The sequence below is a fragment of the Anneissia japonica genome, unplaced genomic scaffold (genome assembly GCF_011630105.1).
Source record: "Anneissia japonica isolate Jap-2015-1 unplaced genomic scaffold, ASM1163010v1 scaffold1929_len197191_cov155, whole genome shotgun sequence".
Lineage (NCBI taxonomy): Eukaryota > Metazoa > Echinodermata > Crinoidea > Comatulida > Comatulidae > Anneissia > Anneissia japonica.
The window spans coordinates 154,963-175,668 of NW_022751890.1; the positions used below are offsets into that span (position 1 = coordinate 154,963).

Below are 20,706 nucleotides of genomic sequence, written 5' to 3' on the forward strand. Positions count from 1 at the left end.
AAGATAACCCCATCCCCCCACCCCCACACACACACACACTCATGCCCCCCCCACACACACACATATATATATATATACATATATAATGCTACTGAATATGTTATTCATAAATTCTCTAATTTTAGACACTAAAACACATTTAGAGAAAACCTTATATAAAACATTTTGAATTAATTTTTTAAAATAACATGTAAACGTAAAAATTAAGTATACACCATAATATTTTGTACGGTATCAAATTAGGTATTTACATGTTTCATCATCATTGAACGATCTAAATCTAATGTAGAAATTTATATAGTGCTTTTTGCCAATGGATATAAAGCACTTGGATATAATAATAATAATAATAATAATAATAATAATAATAATAATAATAATAATAATAATAATAATAATAATAATATGTGGACTAGGAACTCAATCAATAATCAAGATGGAATAATAAAAATTACTTAAACTTACAAAGCAGACCTATTATTTATATTGCTCATGGATTGTTAATATTACGTTTTTATTACTTTGCAGAAAAAATATTTATTATTACACATTGAATAAAACAATTAAAAAGTATTTATATAAAATTATTACATGTTAAAAAGATGCACAGAATTTCGCATTAAAATTAATATTTACAATAATTACACGTGAAAAGGCTCTTAAAAAAGCTCACTAGTGTCAAAGTAAAATAAATCGTCAGAATAATATTAAGTTCGTACAGGTTATCAGAAACGCAATGTATATAATGCCTTCCTTCGAATTAATCCTGATAATAAAGGTGGAACAAACTAGGTATTTTCTTAGAGGAAATCTATTTAATAGTCATCACACTGGCACCTGATTGTGGCCTTTAGTGTAGTTAATGCCGTATTCCAAAGTATTTGTAGTGGTGTGTGTAGATAATGCCCATTTTGAAAAATAAATATCACATTTACAGTAATATTTTTAGCACACTGAGAGAAAGGGCTTAGGGATGATCGATTTCCGTTACTTTAGATTTTATGATCCAAGAATTTAATTGTTTCGCAGTCACCAAAGGCTTTTAACTACAATAAAACACAATTTCATATTTACAAAACATACTTATTGAAACAATTAAAGCGTATCATAGGAATGTTATATTGGGGCAAGATATTTTTATTTGAAATCTTTAAGAGAGTTTTGAAGGGTCAACAGAATGTAGCATAGAGATAACATATGATCATCATCCAGGGAAAAGATATATACATTTGTGTTCATTACAACAGGACGCCAAATAAAAGCATCATGGTATCCTTTCTATACCAATAAACTAGGGGTTTTTAGAAATTTAATAAATTTTGGATTTTGTTTTATTACGAACAGAGTGAGCATAGTAGGCTTTGTGTTCGTTCGGCTGATGTCACTAATTGTTACCTTTCATCAACAGGACGCCATGTGAACACATGCTAGATCAGCTTTACAAAAGTATTCATGAATACATGGTACTTTTTGTACTACCACACACAAGGAACTCTTGTTAAAATAATTTCATAATGGAATCCTTTATTAACAATTTTCGAATGATGCTTCAGTCATGCATTGACATATTTTTGGTGCCAGGGTGATAAAATTAATATATATAGATCTAGGTACTAAAAAATATCAGAAAAGAAAGAAAAAGTCAACATAGAGAAAATAAAAAAAAAATCAACAAACATACGACCATTTGAATAGCTTAATTATATTGCTTGGATTATTTTTGCATAGTGGGGGGCAAGTTACAATTATTTTGACGTAAATCCTGATTACATAGACCTATTACATCTGCTTCACTAATTATACAGGATTAAATAAAACAGACTGCTGTCACTACCTTTTACATTTCCTCATACTAGGAAGGCATGTAAAAGGTCTATGTACCGGTAACCTTTTGAAATCTATTTTCAAAAGATTCTTCCGTCAGGTACGTACTCTGCGATGCATGGTGCTGGGTATGATGTATTTCCGGTTTTTTTTGGAAATTATTTATAAAGCCCTTGGAAAACTATGTATTACGTTTTTGTTGAATAATTTTTAAAAAACTTTTTTAAAAATTATTTTTGGTGATCAATTTTATTATCAGTCATATATAACATACATAGGCCTATAACAAACATTGCAATTGAAATAAAATTTTACAAACATTTTGCAGTTATGATTTATCAATTGTTAATAAGCTGTTTACTTTCATGAAATTGTACAACTATGTATTAGTTGATAATGCTAATAATATAATACAACAACATTTTATGAACGGACGAGTTGATGGACACATATTGTGTTGATATGTCCTTTTTTATTTTATGATAAAGGGGTAGACCACAAAGGCAACTTAGCATATTTTTCTGGTTATGAATACATTTTCTATCTGCTTTAATACATATAATGAAGAATTACATTTTGTTTCGTTTATTTTCCTCATTGTCAAAGATCATAAATTATACAAATGATATGCTATGTAAAGTTAAATGAGACTGGCTAGGCAAAAAAAGATTAAAGATCTTTGTCGAGTGTGTCGCCAATATGTTACTACAATATAAAATTAGCAATAGAATAAATATAAACATTAAGATTTCATATCATATGTAAATAATAATAAATAACAGCCACCATACGTGCCAAATGGCATGAGAAGAAAGATGATAGAAATCATCCAGGAAATAGAAGGAATTGAAAAAAAACCCATATAAATCTGTGTTCATTTGCTATCAAATAAAAACATCCTGGTATCCTTTGGATACACTTCTAAATATTGCTTAAAACGTTAACATGTATGATGCAAAAATAGTTTTTGACTGTTAAAACAAATTTGAAACCCTGAATTATGACATATCCGTATTAATGGTTTAAAATAATTTTAAATGTATGAAGCGTAAAATTATAAAACTGTCTATGCACTGGAAATACATGTGTAAAGCAAAATATTAATTGCAGATTGTCACCGTTCCAATAAAATAGAAATATTTAGGGCCTACTAGCCTACAGTGAAAGGTAATTTAACATGATCACAACTTTAAAATGGTAAAAATATCCAATAGGAAAAACATAATACACAAAAATGCTCATTTGATTTACACATATTTTTCAATAAATAGACAAAATGAAGTACATCCTACACAATATCAAATATGATAAAGTACGTAAATACCTGACGTTAATGCCTTTTGAAAAAAAAAAAGAAGAAAGATGATAGAAATCATCCAGAAATAGAAGGAATTGAAAAAAAAACATATAAATCTGTGTTCATTTGCTATCAAATAAAAACATCCTGGTATCCTTTGGATACCATTAAACTAGGGGTTTTTAGAAATTGTTTTTAAAAATAAATTTTGGAACTTGTTTTATTACAAACAGAATGAGCTATAGCAGGCTTAATGTTCGTTCGGTTGATGTAACTAATTTTTACCTTTCATTAACAGGACGCCATGTGAACACATGCTAGATCAGCTTTACAAAAGTATTCACGAATACTATCATCCACAAGGAACTCTTGTTAAAATAACTTCGTAATGGAATCCTTTATTTCAAAAGAAGCTTCAGTCAGGTATTGACATCATTTTGGTACCAGGGTGATGAATTATACAGAACTAGGTACTTTAAAAAAACATATCAGAAAAAAACAAATGAAAAGAGAGAAAAGGAAAAAAAACCAACAAACCTCTGTCACAAACACACTACCATTTGAATAGCTTAGTTATATAGTTTGGATTATTTTTGCAATGTCGGGTGACTCGATTTTAAAAGTAGGGTCGGTCACAAAGAGCAACTCAGCATATTTTTTTTTTTTTTTTTTTTTTGCGTATGAATACATTTTCTATCTGATTTGATACATATACTAAAGGATGTTATTTTATTTCATTTATATGTCTCGTAGTAAAAAATTATAAAATATACAAATGGCACATATGCAAAGTGAAATGAGACTGAATTGCCTAAAGGAGATTCAAAATCTCTAATAAGTTACCTACTATTAAAATTAGCAATAGAATAAATTTAATCCTTAAGATTTCATAACATATATAAACAGAATATAATAATTATTGTAATAATAATAATGATCATAATAATTGATAACAAGATTATTTTAAATATAATAATACTACTACTACTACTACTACTACTACTACTAATAATAATAATAATAATAATAATAATAATAATAATAATAATAATATAATTGTTACCTTTCATCAACAGGACGCCATGTGAACACATGCTAGATCTGCTTTACAAAAGTATTCATGAATACTACCACACACAAGGAACTCTTGTTAAAATAACTTCATAATGGAATCCTTTATTATCTATTTTCGAATGAGGCTTCAGTCAGGTATTGACATATTTTTGGTGCCAGGGTGATGAAATTAATACATACCGTACAGATCTAGGTACTTTAAAGTAAATACCAGAAAGGAAAAAAAAAACAACAAACACACGACCATTTGAATAGATTAATTATATTGCTTGGATTATTTTGCATCGTGGGGGGGGGGGCAAGTTACAATTATTTTGACATAAATCCTGATTACATAGGCCTATTACATCTGCTTCACTAATTATACAGGATTAAATAAAACAGATTGCTGTCACTACCTTTTACATTTCCTCATACCAGGAAGGCATGTAAAAGGTCTATGTACCGGTAACCTTTTGAAATCTATTTTGAAAAGACTCTTCCGTCAGGTATTTACGTACTCTGCGATGCGTGGTGCTGGGTACGATTAGCGAACAGTAAAATTACACGATGTACTTCCTTTTTTTGAAATTATTTATAAAGCCCTTGGAAAACTAGTATATGTATTACGTTTGCAGTTATGATTTATTTATTGTTAATAAACCGTTTACTTTCATGAAATGGTACAAACAAGTTGATAATGCTAATAATATAATACATAAACATTTTATGAACGAACGAGTTGATGGACACATATTGTGTTGATATGTCCTTTTTTTATTTTATGATATAGGGGACCTAATGAAAGAAGATATTGATTGAAATAAAGTGTCGATGTTTATATTGCAAAACAGAAATATTTACACTTCTAAATATTGCTTAAAACGTTAACATGTATGATGCAAAAATAGTTTGTGACAGTTAAAACAAATTTGAAACCCTGAATTATGACATATCCGTATTAATGGTTTAAAATAATTTTAAATGCATGAAGCGTAAAATTATAAAACTATCTATGCACTGGAAATACATGTGTAAAGCAAAATATTAATTGCAGATTGTCGCCGTTCCAATAAAATACAAATATTTAGGGCCTACTAGCCTACAGTGAGAGGTTAATATATGAGACCTCAGGTTGTTTAAAAAAAATCAGACCCACCATCCGTCGCTCATGTATTTTTTTTTTCATTTAAAGGGCAACATAACAATATTCTGATTTGGAATAAATGGCATTTGGTAATTTAACATGATCACAACTTTAAAATGGTAAAAATATCCAATAGGAAAAACATAATACACAAAAATGCTCATTTGATTTACACATATTTTTCAATAAATAGACAAATATGAAGTACATCCTACACAATATCAAATATGATAAAGTACGTAAATACCTGACGTTAATGCCTTTTGAAAAAAAAAAATTTCAGAAGCATAGCGCAACAAATATTTTCTCCTGACCTCCTGGTGTGAGTATATTTTAAAAGTAGTGACAATAACTGAAGACTGTTTTATTTATTCCTCTTGTAGTGAAGCAGATCTAATATGTAATCAGGATTTATATCAAAAAATGTTTGTTAAACTCCCCCCAACGATCGTATTGTTTCAATTGTATTATTACAATTAAAATGATATTTAAATGAGTAGAAAACAGACGGTATATACTTCAATAAGGTCTTGAACAATTCTAAAATTCGTTAAGTAAAGGGGGAAGGGGTAGCACTTTGGACAGGTTGGAATTGTTATTTTCGTGTGCTTTCATAATGCGAAAAAGTGTATTGTGTGTGCCGCAGCGGGATCTGGTGTTAAAGGGGATCTCGGCTGGTAGCCGGGTGCTGTTTACTTGCTCTTTATTTTAATTTTTATAGAAAAATCAGTTTTTGATGTAATAAACAAGTATTAAGAATAAAATGTCTATTATGCACAAATTAAAAAAGTGGGAAAAAAGTGAAAACTATTTAACATATTAACGGTTTTAGTAAAAGTAAAGGCCTGTGTTAGAATATTACGTTTTGAAGTTATATGAAGTTAGAGGCTTTGTTAAGGCATTAAGCGCTATATAAGAACGACATATTATTATTATTTTATATGGGTTTCTTAAATTTGTAGTATTGGTTAAGGATAAATGTTTGAAAATAAATTAAAATAAAGAAAAAGCTGACCCGATTAAAAAAAAAAATAAGGTAGACCACAAAGGGCAACTTAGCTTATTTTTCTGGCTATGAATACATTTTCTATCTGCTTTGATACATAATGAAGGATTTCATTTTGTATCGTTTATTTTTCTCATTGTCAAAGTTCATAAAGTATACAAATGATATGCATATGTAAAGTTAAATGAAACTGGCTAGCCAAAAAAAGATTCAAGATCTTTGTCGAGTGGGTCGCCAATATGTTACTACAATTAAAATTAGCAATAGAATAAATATAAACATTAAGATTTCATATCATATATAAATACTATATATTAATTATTGTAATAATAACAATAATAATAATAATAATAATTATTATTATTATTATTATTATTATTATTATTGATAAAGAGATTATTGTTTTAATATTTTACGTTATAAACAGACATTTAATGACATGTACATTTATAATGATAATATTAATAATAACAACAACAATAATAATAATAATAATAATAATAATAATAATAATGATAATGATAATAATGATAATAATAATAATAATAATAATAATAATAATAATAATAATATTAATAATTATTGTTATTATTATTATTATAATGATAATAATTTCAAAACAAAATTTAATCACAAGAAAGATCGACGTTTCGGGTCCATCAGTTTCAGTAGTACTAATATCATGTTCTTTTAAATGTTGTCCTATGTTACCTTTACTGTGCTCATCAATGCGTTGATAAAGGTGTCGACAAGTGTAGCCGACATAGCTTGCATCGCACAAGCCACATTGAGGTTTATAAACAACACATTGTTCATTAACAATCTTAGGTTTACTTTCTTTCGATTTCAATATTTCACCTATCTTCCTGCTAGTGAATACGTGCATAATTTCATGATGGACCCGAAACGTCGATCTCTCTTTCTTGTCATTAAATTTTGTTTTGAAATTATATAGTAAGCCTCTCTTAATTCGTTAATGATAATAATAATAATAATAATAATAATAATAATATTAATAATAATGATAGTAATAAATAATAATAATAATAATAATAATAATAATAATAATAATAATAATAATAATAATAATAATAATAATAATAATAATAATAATAACAGCCACTATACGTGCCAAATGGCATAGGAAGAAAGATTATAGAAATCATCTAGGAAAAGGAAGGAATTGAAAAGAATATATAAACTTATGTGTTCATTTGCTGTCAAATAAAAACATCCTGGTATCCTTTTGATACCGCTAAACTAGGGGTTTTTAGAAAATGTTTTTAAAAATAAATCTTGGAACTTGTTTTATTACAAACAAACAGGCTTAGTGTTCGTTCGGTTGATGTAACTAATTTTTACCTTTCATCAACAGGACGCCATGTGAACACAAAAGTATTCACGAATCACAGTGGTACATTTTGTACTACCACCCACAAGGAACTCTTGTTAAAATAACTTCGTAATGGAATCCTTTATTATCTATTTTCAAAAGAAGCTTCAGTCAGGTATTGACATAATTTTGGTACCAGGGTGATGAAATTAATGTATTCAGATCTAGGTACTTTAAAAAAATATCAGAAAAAAAAATGAAAAGAGAGAAAAGAAAAAAAAAATCAACAAACTTCTGTGTCACAAACACACTACCATTTGAATAGCTTAGTTATATAGTTTGGATTATTTTTGCACTGTCGGGTGCAAGTAATTACACAATTATTTTGACATACATCCCGATTACATAGGCCTATTACATCTGCTTCACTAATTATACAGGATTAAATAAAACAGTGTTAAATTGCTGTCACTACTTTTTACTTTTTCTCATACCAGGAAGGCATGTAAAAATGTATGTACGGGAGCATTTTTAAATCTATTTTCAAAAGATTCTTCCGTCAGGTATTCACGTTAACTGCGATACTTGGTGCTTGGTACGATGTATTTCCATTTTTTGGGAAATTATTTATTAAGCCCTTGGAAAACTATATGCATTACGTTTTTGTTGAATAATTTTAAAACTTTTTAAAAAATTATTTTTGGTGATCGATTTTTATTATATTATAACAAAACATAACAAAAGCTATTAGAAATGAAATATAATTTATCTACTGATAATAAGCCGTTTACTTACATAAAATGTTACAAACAAGTATTACTTGTTAAATCTAATAATGTACTACATAAACATTTTATGAACGAACGAGTTAATTGACACATATTGTGTTGATATGTCCCCCTTTTTATTATATGATATAATAAAATAAGATATTGACATTAAGTGTCAATGTTTATATCGTAAAACATAAATATTTTACACTTGTAAATATTGCTTTATTTTGAAGACCTTGACTTATGACATAATATTATCTGTATTAATGATTTAACGGTTAAATGATTTTAAATTTATGAAGCATAAAACTATAAAATGTCTGCGCTGTAAAAACATGTAACGCAAAATATTAATTGTAGATTGTCGCCGTTCCAATAAAATACATAGATTGACTAGCCTATAGCGAGAGGTTAATATATAGATCTCAGGATATTTAAAAAAAATCCGATTCACCACCCGTCGCTCATGTTCTTTTTTTTCATTTAAGGGCAAAATTAAAATATTTTGATTTGGACTAAATGGTATTTGGTTTCTTAAACTGATCACAATTTTCAAAAATTAAAAATATCCAATAAGAAAAACTTAATACACAGAATTTTCAAATTGCCTTATACATAATATATTCCAAAAAGGACAAAAATAAAAGTACATCTTACCCGTTTCAAATATGGTAAAATACGTAAATATCTTTTGAAAATAGATTTTAAAAGGATAGCGATTTTCTTCTGACTTCTTGGTGTGAGAAAATTTTAAAAAGGGTTACAATAGCTGAAGGTTGTTTATTGTAGTGAAGCAGATCTAATACATTTATGTTATGTCAAAAAATATTTGTTACACTGGCCCCAACGATCGTATTATTTTAATTGTATTATTACAATTCAAACGATATTTACGTGTAGAATACAGACCATATACAGTGAACTTTAATAAGATCTTGAACATTTTAAAAATTCATTAAGCAAAGGCGGGAGGCGGGGACACTTAAAACAGGTTAGGATTGTTGTTGGCGTGCTTTCATAATGCGAAAATGTATACTGTGTGTGCCGCAGCGGGATCTAGTGTTTATGGGGATCTCGGCTGGTTGCCGGGTGCTGCTTTACTTGCTGTTTATTGTAATTAAACAAATAATAATAAATCAATTTTTGATGTAGAAAACAAGTATTAAGAATAAAATGTCTATTATGCACAAGTTAAAAAAAACGACAAACAAAAAACAACGAAAAATGAAAGCTATAAATATATTAACGGTTTCTGTAAAAATAGATGCCTTTGTTAGGATAATACGTTTTATTAACTTATATGTTTATCTCAAGTTTATAGTATGGGTTAAGGGTAAACATTTAAAATTAAAACGCCGACCATATTTTGAAAATCTGGTCGGCCACAAAGGGCAACTCAGCATATTTTTTTTTTTTGCATATGAATACATTTTCTATCTGGTTTGCTACATATACTAAAGGGTTTTCTTTTATTCCATTTATTTGTCTCGTTGTCAAAAATTATAAAATATACAAATAGTATACACATGCAAATATAAATAAAACTGAGTTGCCAAAAAGAGATTCAAAATCTCTGTCGAGCTGCCAATAAGTGACCTACAATTAAAATTAGCAATAGAATAAATATAGTCCTTAAGATTTCATAACATATATAAATAGAATATAATAATTATTGTAATAATATTAATGATAATAATAATTGATAACAAGATTATTTTTAAATAGTTTATAATAATAATAATAATAATAATTATAATAATAATCAGAAAATATTAATAGCAACATATGTTCCAAGACTGCACACAAAAGGCTAAAGTCTCCCGAAAATGCTCTTAACGTTTAATTAAAACGGCCCAATTTCAAGTAAAAGCATGTCCATGATCAAATTGGATAAGCTACCCCATGTACGACGAAAGGAATTAAATACAGATAAAAACTTAAATGTGTTAGAAGAGTATAGAGGGTCAACAGAAATGGCACAGGACAAGAAAGATGATAGAAATCGAGAAGTGCGGGCGGAAAGGAATGAACTGAAAACAATATGAATATGTGTTCATTTTCTGTCACTAATTGTGACATTTCATTACAACAGGACACAAAATAAAAGCATCCTGGTATCCTTTTGATACCATTAAACTAGAGTTATTTTTTTTAAATCGAAAATATATTTTGGATTTGCTTAATTGCAAACAGGATGAGTTAAACTAGACTTCGTGTTCGTTCAGTTGCTATCACTAATTGTTATATTTCATTAAGAGGACGCCATGTGAACAGCGTCGCCCTTGTATCATTTTAATTATTTGGTTGGAAGTTTAAATGTCAAACATCTCTTTCCATTATTTGCGTACTGTACCACTATTTATGTCAATTTAAAAAAAAATCGTCTATTAATGAAACCATAGAAATCTATACACATATTTATATTTTTTATAATATTTTAATCCTTTTTTTCAACTCTAATATTTTGTTTTTTTTCTGTACCATAGGGGAAACAATTTAAATAGTTGTTGACGTAAATCATCAATACATGCTTGATCTGCTTCACAAAAATACTCACAAATTATTGTAGTACATTTTGTATTACCACCACAAGGAACTCTTGTAAAAATATCTTCGTAATGGTAGCCTTTAAAATCTATTTTCTAAAGAACCTTCAGTGAGGTATTGACATAATTCACAATTTTTGGTGCCAGGGTGATATAAAAAAATATTATATGCAAAATACAAAGCATGGGCGCTTGAAAAAATACGGAAAAATAATAACCTAACCTAAGCACATGACTATTTGAATAGATTAATTTTAGTGTTTGAATTATTTTTTTACTGCCGGGTGCCAGATTCACAATTCTTTCTACATAAATCCTAATTACATATTAGGTTTGCTCCAACAAAACAGGATGCTGTCACTACTTTTAACATTTCGTCACACCAGGAACTTATGAGAAAATTCGGTATCCTTTTGAAATCTATTTTCAAAACATTCTTCTGTCAGATATTTACGTTCTCTGATATAGTTTGTGCTATGTACTTCCTTATTTTGCAAATACTTATAAAGTCATTGGTAACAAAAAATATTAGTGTTTGCATTCGTAGTAATTATTAAAAAAAAGAATTATTTGCCAAATCAATACATTGTTGTGCTACCTTTAAATGTATATCTGTCGAATTGATTTTAATCCGCTAGAGTTACAAATTTGATAAGCAACAAGCCTGACTCAATAATTAATTTAAACTTTCTTCAACTATAGGGCCTAATGTTCAAAAGTCTGTGTATGAATTAAACAATACAGGTCTTCCTCTAACTAAAGACCCCTCCAATTAAAGATCACCTCCAAATTTAAAAAAAATGATTTTCTGTGGTCCCACATTAAGAAATCTTGTATATTTATTATTTAAATTAAGACCAAACCAGCTAAAGACCATGGAAACCTCGGGCCAAAAAGTGGTCCTTAATTAAAGGGAGACTTGTATATATGTTTTGAAAAAACATCGCGAATACATTTTAGATTTGCTTTATTGCAAACAGGATAATTTAAGGCTAAAATAGGCTTATGGTTACTGTCACTAAATTTTGCCTTTCATTACAACAGGACTCTATTAAACAACGCCGCCCTGGTATCCTTTGAATTAATTACAATTGATGATCAAAAGTTTCTTCAGTTTGTTATTTCCGTACTATAATGCTCCTGATGTCAGGGTACAATGTACTACATAAAAAAGCGTTTAAAACCCTACTGCTCATTCTATATACGACCATTGAAATTAATACACGCACGTTTTTGTTTAGTATCTCAAATCATCTTCATTTGTATTGTTTAGGCTATTCTGTATCGTCGGGGAAGCAGTTTACAGTTTTGTTACATGAAACTTATTTGCTTTGCTTCACTAAAAGCACGATGAATTACAATAGTATTCAATTATCGTGACAGTCATTTCACCTTTATATTTTAAAATATTGGTAGCTACATAAATTGAAAAGATGATTTACGCAGATATTAGGCCTACATACTATACCATAACATATTTGGTATTTCAGAAAATTTTTTTTTATAAACAACTGAAATTCTTGCATGTATGTTATTGTTTGACCTTTTAAAAAAAGGGTTTTTTTTTTTTATTTTGTGTGATTGTTTAAAATATGTGTTAATGAAAACAGTTCAGATCTGCTTTACTCCATGTACGATGTTTTATTTATACTTTTGTCACAATTTTTTTTAGCTTCCATACATATGTTAGATCTGCTAAACTACAACAAATAGTATGATTTAGGGTATAGGTTTTGTAATAGCTGTCCTATTATCTACGAAATTGTGTTGTGTTTTTGTTTAATATTAAACAGTGTTTAGTCATTGTCTTATGGTATCTGTAAAGTATTGTACGTATTGATGTCAGGGTTTGAAGTAATGCACTACAAATATGATTTTAAATACATACCGTACACCAATTTCAAACACCATTAAAATCTACATTTTTTTTAATTAGATTTTATTATCAGGCAAACAAGCAACTAGAAATAAAATAACAAGCATACATACATGTTAAGATAAAACATAACAATTCACCAAGAAGCACCTCCATGGCGGATCGCCTAAAAATCCAAAGCGTATCGAGAAGCTCTCCAAATGTGCTTAGCAGACAAAACCAATAACATATATAACATTTTCAAATTTAAAAAAAACTTCAAGAGAAGAATTAAAAAAAAGCTTCAGTTTCTCCTTAAAACAAGAAACATTTAAAACCAACTCATCCCTAATTTTAGTTTGTCACAATTTTTACCATTCCCGATCCTCACAACAGGGCGCCACGGTAACAGCTTCGTATTGTTTGAATTTCAAAAGTTTATGCAGCCATGTGGTAATGTAAATACCTCTATTTATTCTAGGGTACAACGCATTGCCTTTGAGGACATAGGATACGCATCTGGTCAAGGAACCATTGGAATGTACGATTTTGTTTGACATTTTAAAGGTTGTTCAACTGTACACTTTTAAATTTTGTACCAGTGACTACTACTTTACTCACACTATACCACAACGACCTTGTAGATCCAAATACAGCAAGGGACATGCCCCTTATTTCACTGTTCTCTGATACTAATTTATATCTTTTACAAAGGGGCTAAATTAATAAGAGTAAACGATAGTATAATTGTCTTAAGCGGAGATTGTCTACAATATGATAGGAATGTGTCCCATATCACGACATGATTTCCCACGTCTAGCGTACCAAATGGTGACAATTTCTTCAGAAAGCTCTCTCTAAATTGACCACTCTAGTTTTAGTAGGCTTTTTTTTAATCGAAATTTAACAGATTTTTCATCAGCAATTTAACTTAATTTTATTATTGTTATTATTTTAACGCAAAGTTACAAATAACGAGATTGACTAGCCTCCTTAAATATGATTTTAGGTAACGTAAACACATAAATAAACAGTAAGAGGTTAATAATTATATTAGATCTCATGATTTTAACAAAAAAAAAATCAAAACGACTGACAACCCGTCTCACTTATTTAATATTTGTAACTTAAGGACAACACAACAATACTTTGATTCAGCCTAAAAATCGTGTTTTAAACTCATCACCAATTTAATTTTAATTTTATTATTATTCTTTAACGCAAAAATTACAAAAAAAAATTGACTACCCTCCTTAAATAAGGTTTTAAATAAAGTAAATACATAAATAAACATTAAGAGGTTAATATATTAGATATTGTGATTTTTTTTAAAAGCGCAAAAAACAAAAAACAAAAACAAAAACCGTCAACCCGTCCTACGTTTTTCCTTTTTTTTTAAATCTAAGGGCAACACAACAATACTTTGATTCAGCCTAAAAGTCGTCTTTTAAACTCATCACCAATATCCAATACGAAAAACGTATTTTTTAATTGCTTTATAAATATTTTCCAAAAAAGGAAAGAAAAATTTAGTACATTGTAGAAAGCACCAAATATGGTAGAGTAGGTAACCTGGAGGAAGGGCATTTATAAAATAGATTTCAACCAATAAAAATTTTTTTTCATGAAGTCCTGGTGTGAAGAAAAGTACAAAGTAGTGACAGCAATTGAACACTATTTTATCTAATCAGGTTTTAGTGAAGCAGATATAATATGTAATCAGGGTTTATGTCAACAATGTTTGCGAAACTGCCCCTCCCACACAGCGCTTGTATCATTACAATTCAAGCGCTATTTACGTGTAGAAAGACGGCATTATGTAGTAAACTTCAATGGGGTCTTAAACATTTCTAAAATTTCGTAAGTAAAGCAGGGGTGGCACTTTGGACTCTTTAGGAAAGGGGCTTTTCTCTCTTCATTACCCATAATGTTTTGTATATTGTTTAGTGTGAATGATAAAATAAATAAAAAGTAAATAAAATAAAACAAAAAACAATTGATATAAAATGTTTATTGTGCTTCAAAAGGTTCAAATATTTTCTTAAAAAAACATTAATCTTATTTACATGACCACACATGGAAGAATGACGCGCGGTTGGATCGTGTACAAATTTAATAAAAACACCCCCTATACGTATAGGAATCAAAGTAATCTCAGAGTCGAGTTGCCTTGAGCGGTGGCTGAAACACATAGCTAATAATAGTGTGCGTGTGTGTGTGTGGGTGGGGGGGGGGTTATCCAATGTTGGGCGGAGACTTACCTTCTTTTTTTTGCCATTATATTTTTAATTTCTAAGCATACCAATGCCATGTATTAAAATAAGAAAAAAGTAGAATACAAATTCAAAATATCTAATTTGGGCTACTCGGTATGCTACTGCTGCCAGCATGCCCTACTTATCTTTACTGATAATATAATGAAGCCCCCCACCCACGTTTGAGTAATTCTGCCCCTGAATAATGTATGCCTCCTATTTCACGATGTCATGCCAACATTCATCTGGTCCAACTTGAGTAAAAAAAAATAAATAAATAATTAAAAAAAAAAAAAAACAAAAAAAACAAAACAACGTTTTAAATGTTTTTAGCTTTTAAAAAGCTATATAAATCGATTTAAAATTAATATAAGAGAGATAAAAACAAAAACCCAGCCGACTTCATTATAAAAAATAATGTTAGACACAGAAGGTAACTCCTACTTTTAGGTTATGTATACATTTATGGTTTGCTTTAATACATGTAGACTGATTTACAAATTATTTTTTTTCAGAAACTGATGGGTATTAAAACTATATTTTGGTAGAAATTTCATGTCTAAAATTACGGTTGTGTGTAGATTATTGAGTTCAATTCAAGCAAATGGGAACATAAATAGAATTTGGGGGCAAGGAAGGCGCCAAGAGTACTCAGTCAGAAACGACACCAGCAGTGGAAGAAGGATTATTTCCTACCGTGATGTAAGGCAGTCAACATCGTCCACAACATCGTGTATAACGTCTCAGAACTGTTTAAAATTAGCCTCGGCACCTGGACCTTAAACATTATATGATTAAACATTAAACATTATATGATTAATGGCTCCACTGACGCAACCCCGCCAAAAAAAATATCAGTTCATTTTTTAACCCCCACTCGTCCTGATAATTTCACCCAGTCAGAATGCAAAACCCGGGGAAACTGAATCAGTGGCCAAAATTTAAAAAATAATAATAAAATAACTAAAAATAATGATAAAAACCTTTAAAAAGATGAAACTGTATTTAGACCAAGATGTGGTAGTTCACCACATTGCTTTCAATGTTTTAAAACATACTCTTAATTAAGATAAAAAGACATTTTATATTCCATATAACTGAAAAGGCAACTCGTCGAAGGGCTATCATGTTTCTATTTGATCACTGTAATATTATTATGTATCTATTTGTTTAAATTGTGTGTGTGAATGGTAGAAATAGATGCACCACTTTTAAACATTATATACTGATTGCATTACTGGACCCTCTAGAAACTTTAATGTTAAAGACCATATAAATTGTATTACCAGGAATCCTATTTATTGTATAAATTGTACAAAATGTAACATTTTATATATTAGTGAAACCAAACGTAGATTGGGAAATAGATTTGTGGAAAATTTACGTTTTGTAAAACTCAAAACACTAGGTCTCCCTGTTGCTGCACATTTCTCTGATAACACTACATTTTCTGATATAATCACCGGTTTACGATTTTTAACACTTCAGAAATGTCTCGTGAGAAGTTAGAGGAACGAATTATTTTCAAACTTGGAACTCTTTCACCTAATTGTATGAATGTATCTTTTAAATCTTAGGTAATAATCAGAGGGGATTTTTGTAAATCTTAATAAGCCTACCACCTTCACACTGAACTAGTTTGCACTACGTTCTGGAGAACGAGGTGGAACGGAGACCGGAATATGAACAGAATGGACGTAGTAGACACTGAATACAATCTTAGTACGAACGGTATCGGGCAAGGACGGGAATGGTGGTCCAGAACGCTGACCATGTTTAAACTTCGATCCCGTTCTACCCGTATTGAGACAGATTAAACCGTTTTGTTTCTTATTTTACCCTGTCCCTATGTATAATTATTATGTAGCATCTTTAAAGATTATATCATCGTCGCAAATCGAGTGCGTAAAAATCGAGAGTTTGTAATTGGGAGGTTCGTAATTTGGAGATTCTACTGTACAATAAAATTGTAGTTAGTTGATATAGTTATATATTACACATATAATATTATATTATTTCAACAACAGATAACACCGTGGTGGAGTTCTTCCTGGAAAAGAAAATGGCACTGCATCATCTAGTTCTGGTTGTATTCGTCGGTATACTTCTGATTTTAAAACCAGTCTATACTTTGAATGCAAATGGGTGTGTTTGTTTTACGATATTGTACTTCAATTATTAAAAAAACAAAAAACAAAAAAACAAAAAACAAGGCAGATTATAGCGCTGTAACTTAATGGTCACAGCATGACCCCCAATCTTATATTTTTAGGACCAAAACTAGTAAAATACGGGCAGTATGATCGTAGAATAAAGAACCAACTAACTGTCAAAATATCGGGTTTTTTTTTTTTTTTTTTTTTTTTTTTTTATTGTATCAATCAATGCGCATGACTGTCCTCTTTAGCATTGATGAAAATTACTCTTCAACCCTCATTTTCAGTTAAGCTGGAATACCTAAAAAATAAATTGTTTGTTTGCCCTTCTTTTTTAAAAATGATAAAAAGGGGCGGGTGGAAAAAGTTGGTGCTGATGTCCCCGACGAGAAAGGGGGTGATGTAATTGGCAAAAGCAAAGTGAGCGGAGCCAAGGGCGACCAAGAACCCCTGAAAGGTCTAAAGGATGAATACCCACCACTCCCCCCCCCCAACCACAGACACACACACAAATTAGAGATTCAAAGGGCTTATTTAATAATTTTAGTGGCGAACATAACGTTTTTCCCCAGAAAAATTGTGCTCCCTGACAGGAGGGCCAGCATTTTCCATAGCCACCCCCCCCCACCCTTGACACCACTGCTGCGAACCGCTTTTTTAAGCAAATCCCTCTGACTATCTAAACCAACTTGTATTAAATACCATCAACATGTTAGGATACATAAACTTCCCTCTCCCCTCCCCCATCGTACCCATTTCCCCGAACACCACGATAGGCACATGTTGCTCCTGCCTCTCCTAAATACCTCATATTGATTCCTGGTTACGGGCCTTCAATCTTTTCTCAATTACGACAAAATATATGGGTCTATGCTTATAGTGGTAATAAACCTAGGACTAGGAGAAATCATTGAAATGTGACTATAAGTGGAGGATTGAAGAGGAGTTTTTGCCATGTTAAAGATGACACACGTGCGCATCGATTGACTCCAAAAAAGCTTGAACATTTTTTCCCAGTAGATCTATGGAACGACAAGATTATTAGAGGAGTAAGACTCATCCTCTCACACGAAAAGTATATGATATATATACAATAAATTACAGTACTGATGTGATAACTTAAGTAGTTAGACACTAATGCTGAATAGGGTTTTAATTTTATCTAGACGGAACGTTTGCTCATCTTTAAGAAGTTCAACAGAATCGTACGTCGGTAGCAGTTCCTACAAGTCATCGTACACAAAAGCATGTGGGTTGTTCGGTTGGGATAGGTGTACTCACTACCGGTAAGTAATAACTATATAATTGCTTATGGACATATAGTTTTCAATTTCTTTTAAATGGAAGTTTCGTAGTTATGTATTAACAGTTTAGTACGATTTCGAGATTTTTTTTTTTTTGCAAACATAATACCAACGATCTGAAAGTCATTGCTATAACTTTCATATGCTTTAACAATAATAATGATTAAAGCTCTTTTAAGGATTCGTTAAATTTGGGAATTTTGGGATACCGATATACCCTGCATGCCATACCGGAACTTCGTTCTCTAAAGCTGGCCTGATATGTCTAACGTTGACAGATATGTGATACCAAACCCTCTAAGCCTATACAGAATGTGTAGTTGTTTACTACATTTAGAAATAATATATTATATTGCTGTTATATTAATATAAAATATTAATTATATTGATTAAAAATATATATTTATGTAACTGCATTAGTGACTCCATTTTATTGACTATCATCATGATTTTTATAAAAATTGTTATATGCAATAGAATTTACTGCTTTAAATCGCTAATTAGAAGAAGGTGAATATAAATGACTCCAAAATACAAATGTATTCATTTATTTTAACATAACGGTATACTGTACAGTATCCTTAAATTAATCTTAAATTTAATAAGGATAAACAACTTGAATATCACTGATTTACACTTTACGAAAAAAACTTTATATTGATAGCAAACCTCATTGGTCATATCATTATGAAAAGGATGTATAAATGGTGCAAGTAAAGTTTTAGTTATATACTATTAACCTATATTTATTTAATTTTTTTTTTTTGGCTTATTCAGTAGATGGTTAGTAATTACAAGCTAGTAGCCATTACGGTTGAAGAAGGTGTTTCTACACTTTTGCCTAATTTTTGCTTTTTGTTTCTATACTTCCAAAATATAGCACAAAATATAGAGGTGCCACAAGATACCGAGCAAGATACAGAAGAGTATATATGTGTTGCCTCGGTTGGGCACAAGCGTCCCCTGGAAGCAATGATTGCAATGTCCGTAAGTTAAATACTGGTTTTATTGAGAACTTTTGTGCACACGACATGACAATTAAGGAAGGCGTTTAGATATACAGCTTACAAATCAAACGTCGTCGTTTTGCTTTGGAACGGCCATGTGTAAAATACGTTTACTAAATCAATTTTGATTGCTTTATTATTACAGCTTTATGTCCACCCCGATGTGTCCACGGAACCTGCGTAGCTCCAAATCGGTGTAATTGTTATGAGGGTTTTCATGGAAGTACATGTGAAACTTGTAATTGGATTATTTTATTTAATCACGCACACACACACAGATCTTCCCCTGGGACGTTTGCCACCATGTCTCAATCTATAGAATCTTTTGTCGTCCTTTCCTTATCCACCTGGATGGCCAAGTCATCTCTTCGGTCTTTGAGGCATTTAGCTTCATGCCTGACATTCTAAAACATTCATTCCATTTATGTATTGCTCCTTCCAGTTCTTCTCTTTTGTCCGTGACATATGAAATGTCATTTGCATAGACCATGATGTGATAAGTTTTTTTTATGACACTATAGATGTGTATAAGAGAGCTGGTCCATGGATAGAGGCCCATGGAAACATTTTTATTCAAAAAATACATAATGTTGTCTTCTTCCCAACGACAGTTAGTTCGTCGTTGGGTTGTTGTCTTCTTCCCAACGACGAACTAACTGTATTTTTCCCTGAGGTGGTGGGGAGAGAGACCGGCACCACCCCTTATAAAATATCCTAATGATTTAATGATCATTATATTTATAGTTGCTGTGCCACCAACGGTATCTCACTGCTCAATATTGGTGCAACAAAACAGTAAATATGATGGGATCTCTGCGAGAGATATTCCTTGTCAGCAACAATACGAGCCACCTGTTTACTCATCCGTAATGGAAAACAGGTTTTCAGTTAATTGGCAGACTCGATTTGAGGCGACTGATTACCCATTTCCTTATTATGTCAACGAATTTAAAGTAGGTGTGATATCAGCTGTCGTCACTTGGGACATCATTAGAGGTAATTACTGAAATTACAAGTTTCAATTATTACATATTTATTAATTTGAGCAGATAGTTATCTACAAATCCCTATAGATATTTGAGTCTTAAAAATGTCTGCGTTTCCAATTCCGGACTGCATAAATCGAACCTAAGCAATTAATGATCAAATG

General features: G+C 30.4%; 1 protein-coding gene across 1 annotated transcript in view; it reads left to right on the top strand.

Annotated features, from left to right (window-relative positions):
• The window catches only part of LOC117121876 (epidermal growth factor-like protein 7), a 27,246-nt gene extending 7,228 nt beyond the window's left edge, over positions 1 to 20,018 (top strand). Inside the window, exons 2-6 of the mRNA XM_033267261.1 lie at positions 17,117 to 17,234; positions 18,412 to 18,531; positions 19,430 to 19,536; positions 19,702 to 19,794; positions 19,999 to 20,018. Of these exons, the coding sequence (XP_033123152.1) occupies positions 17,152 to 17,234; positions 18,412 to 18,531; positions 19,430 to 19,536; positions 19,702 to 19,794; positions 19,999 to 20,018 (423 nt within the window). The 5' untranslated portion in view covers positions 17,117 to 17,151. The remainder of the gene's footprint in view (positions 1 to 17,116; positions 17,235 to 18,411; positions 18,532 to 19,429; positions 19,537 to 19,701; positions 19,795 to 19,998) is intronic.
• The last annotated feature ends 688 nt before the right edge of the window (positions 20,019 to 20,706 follow it).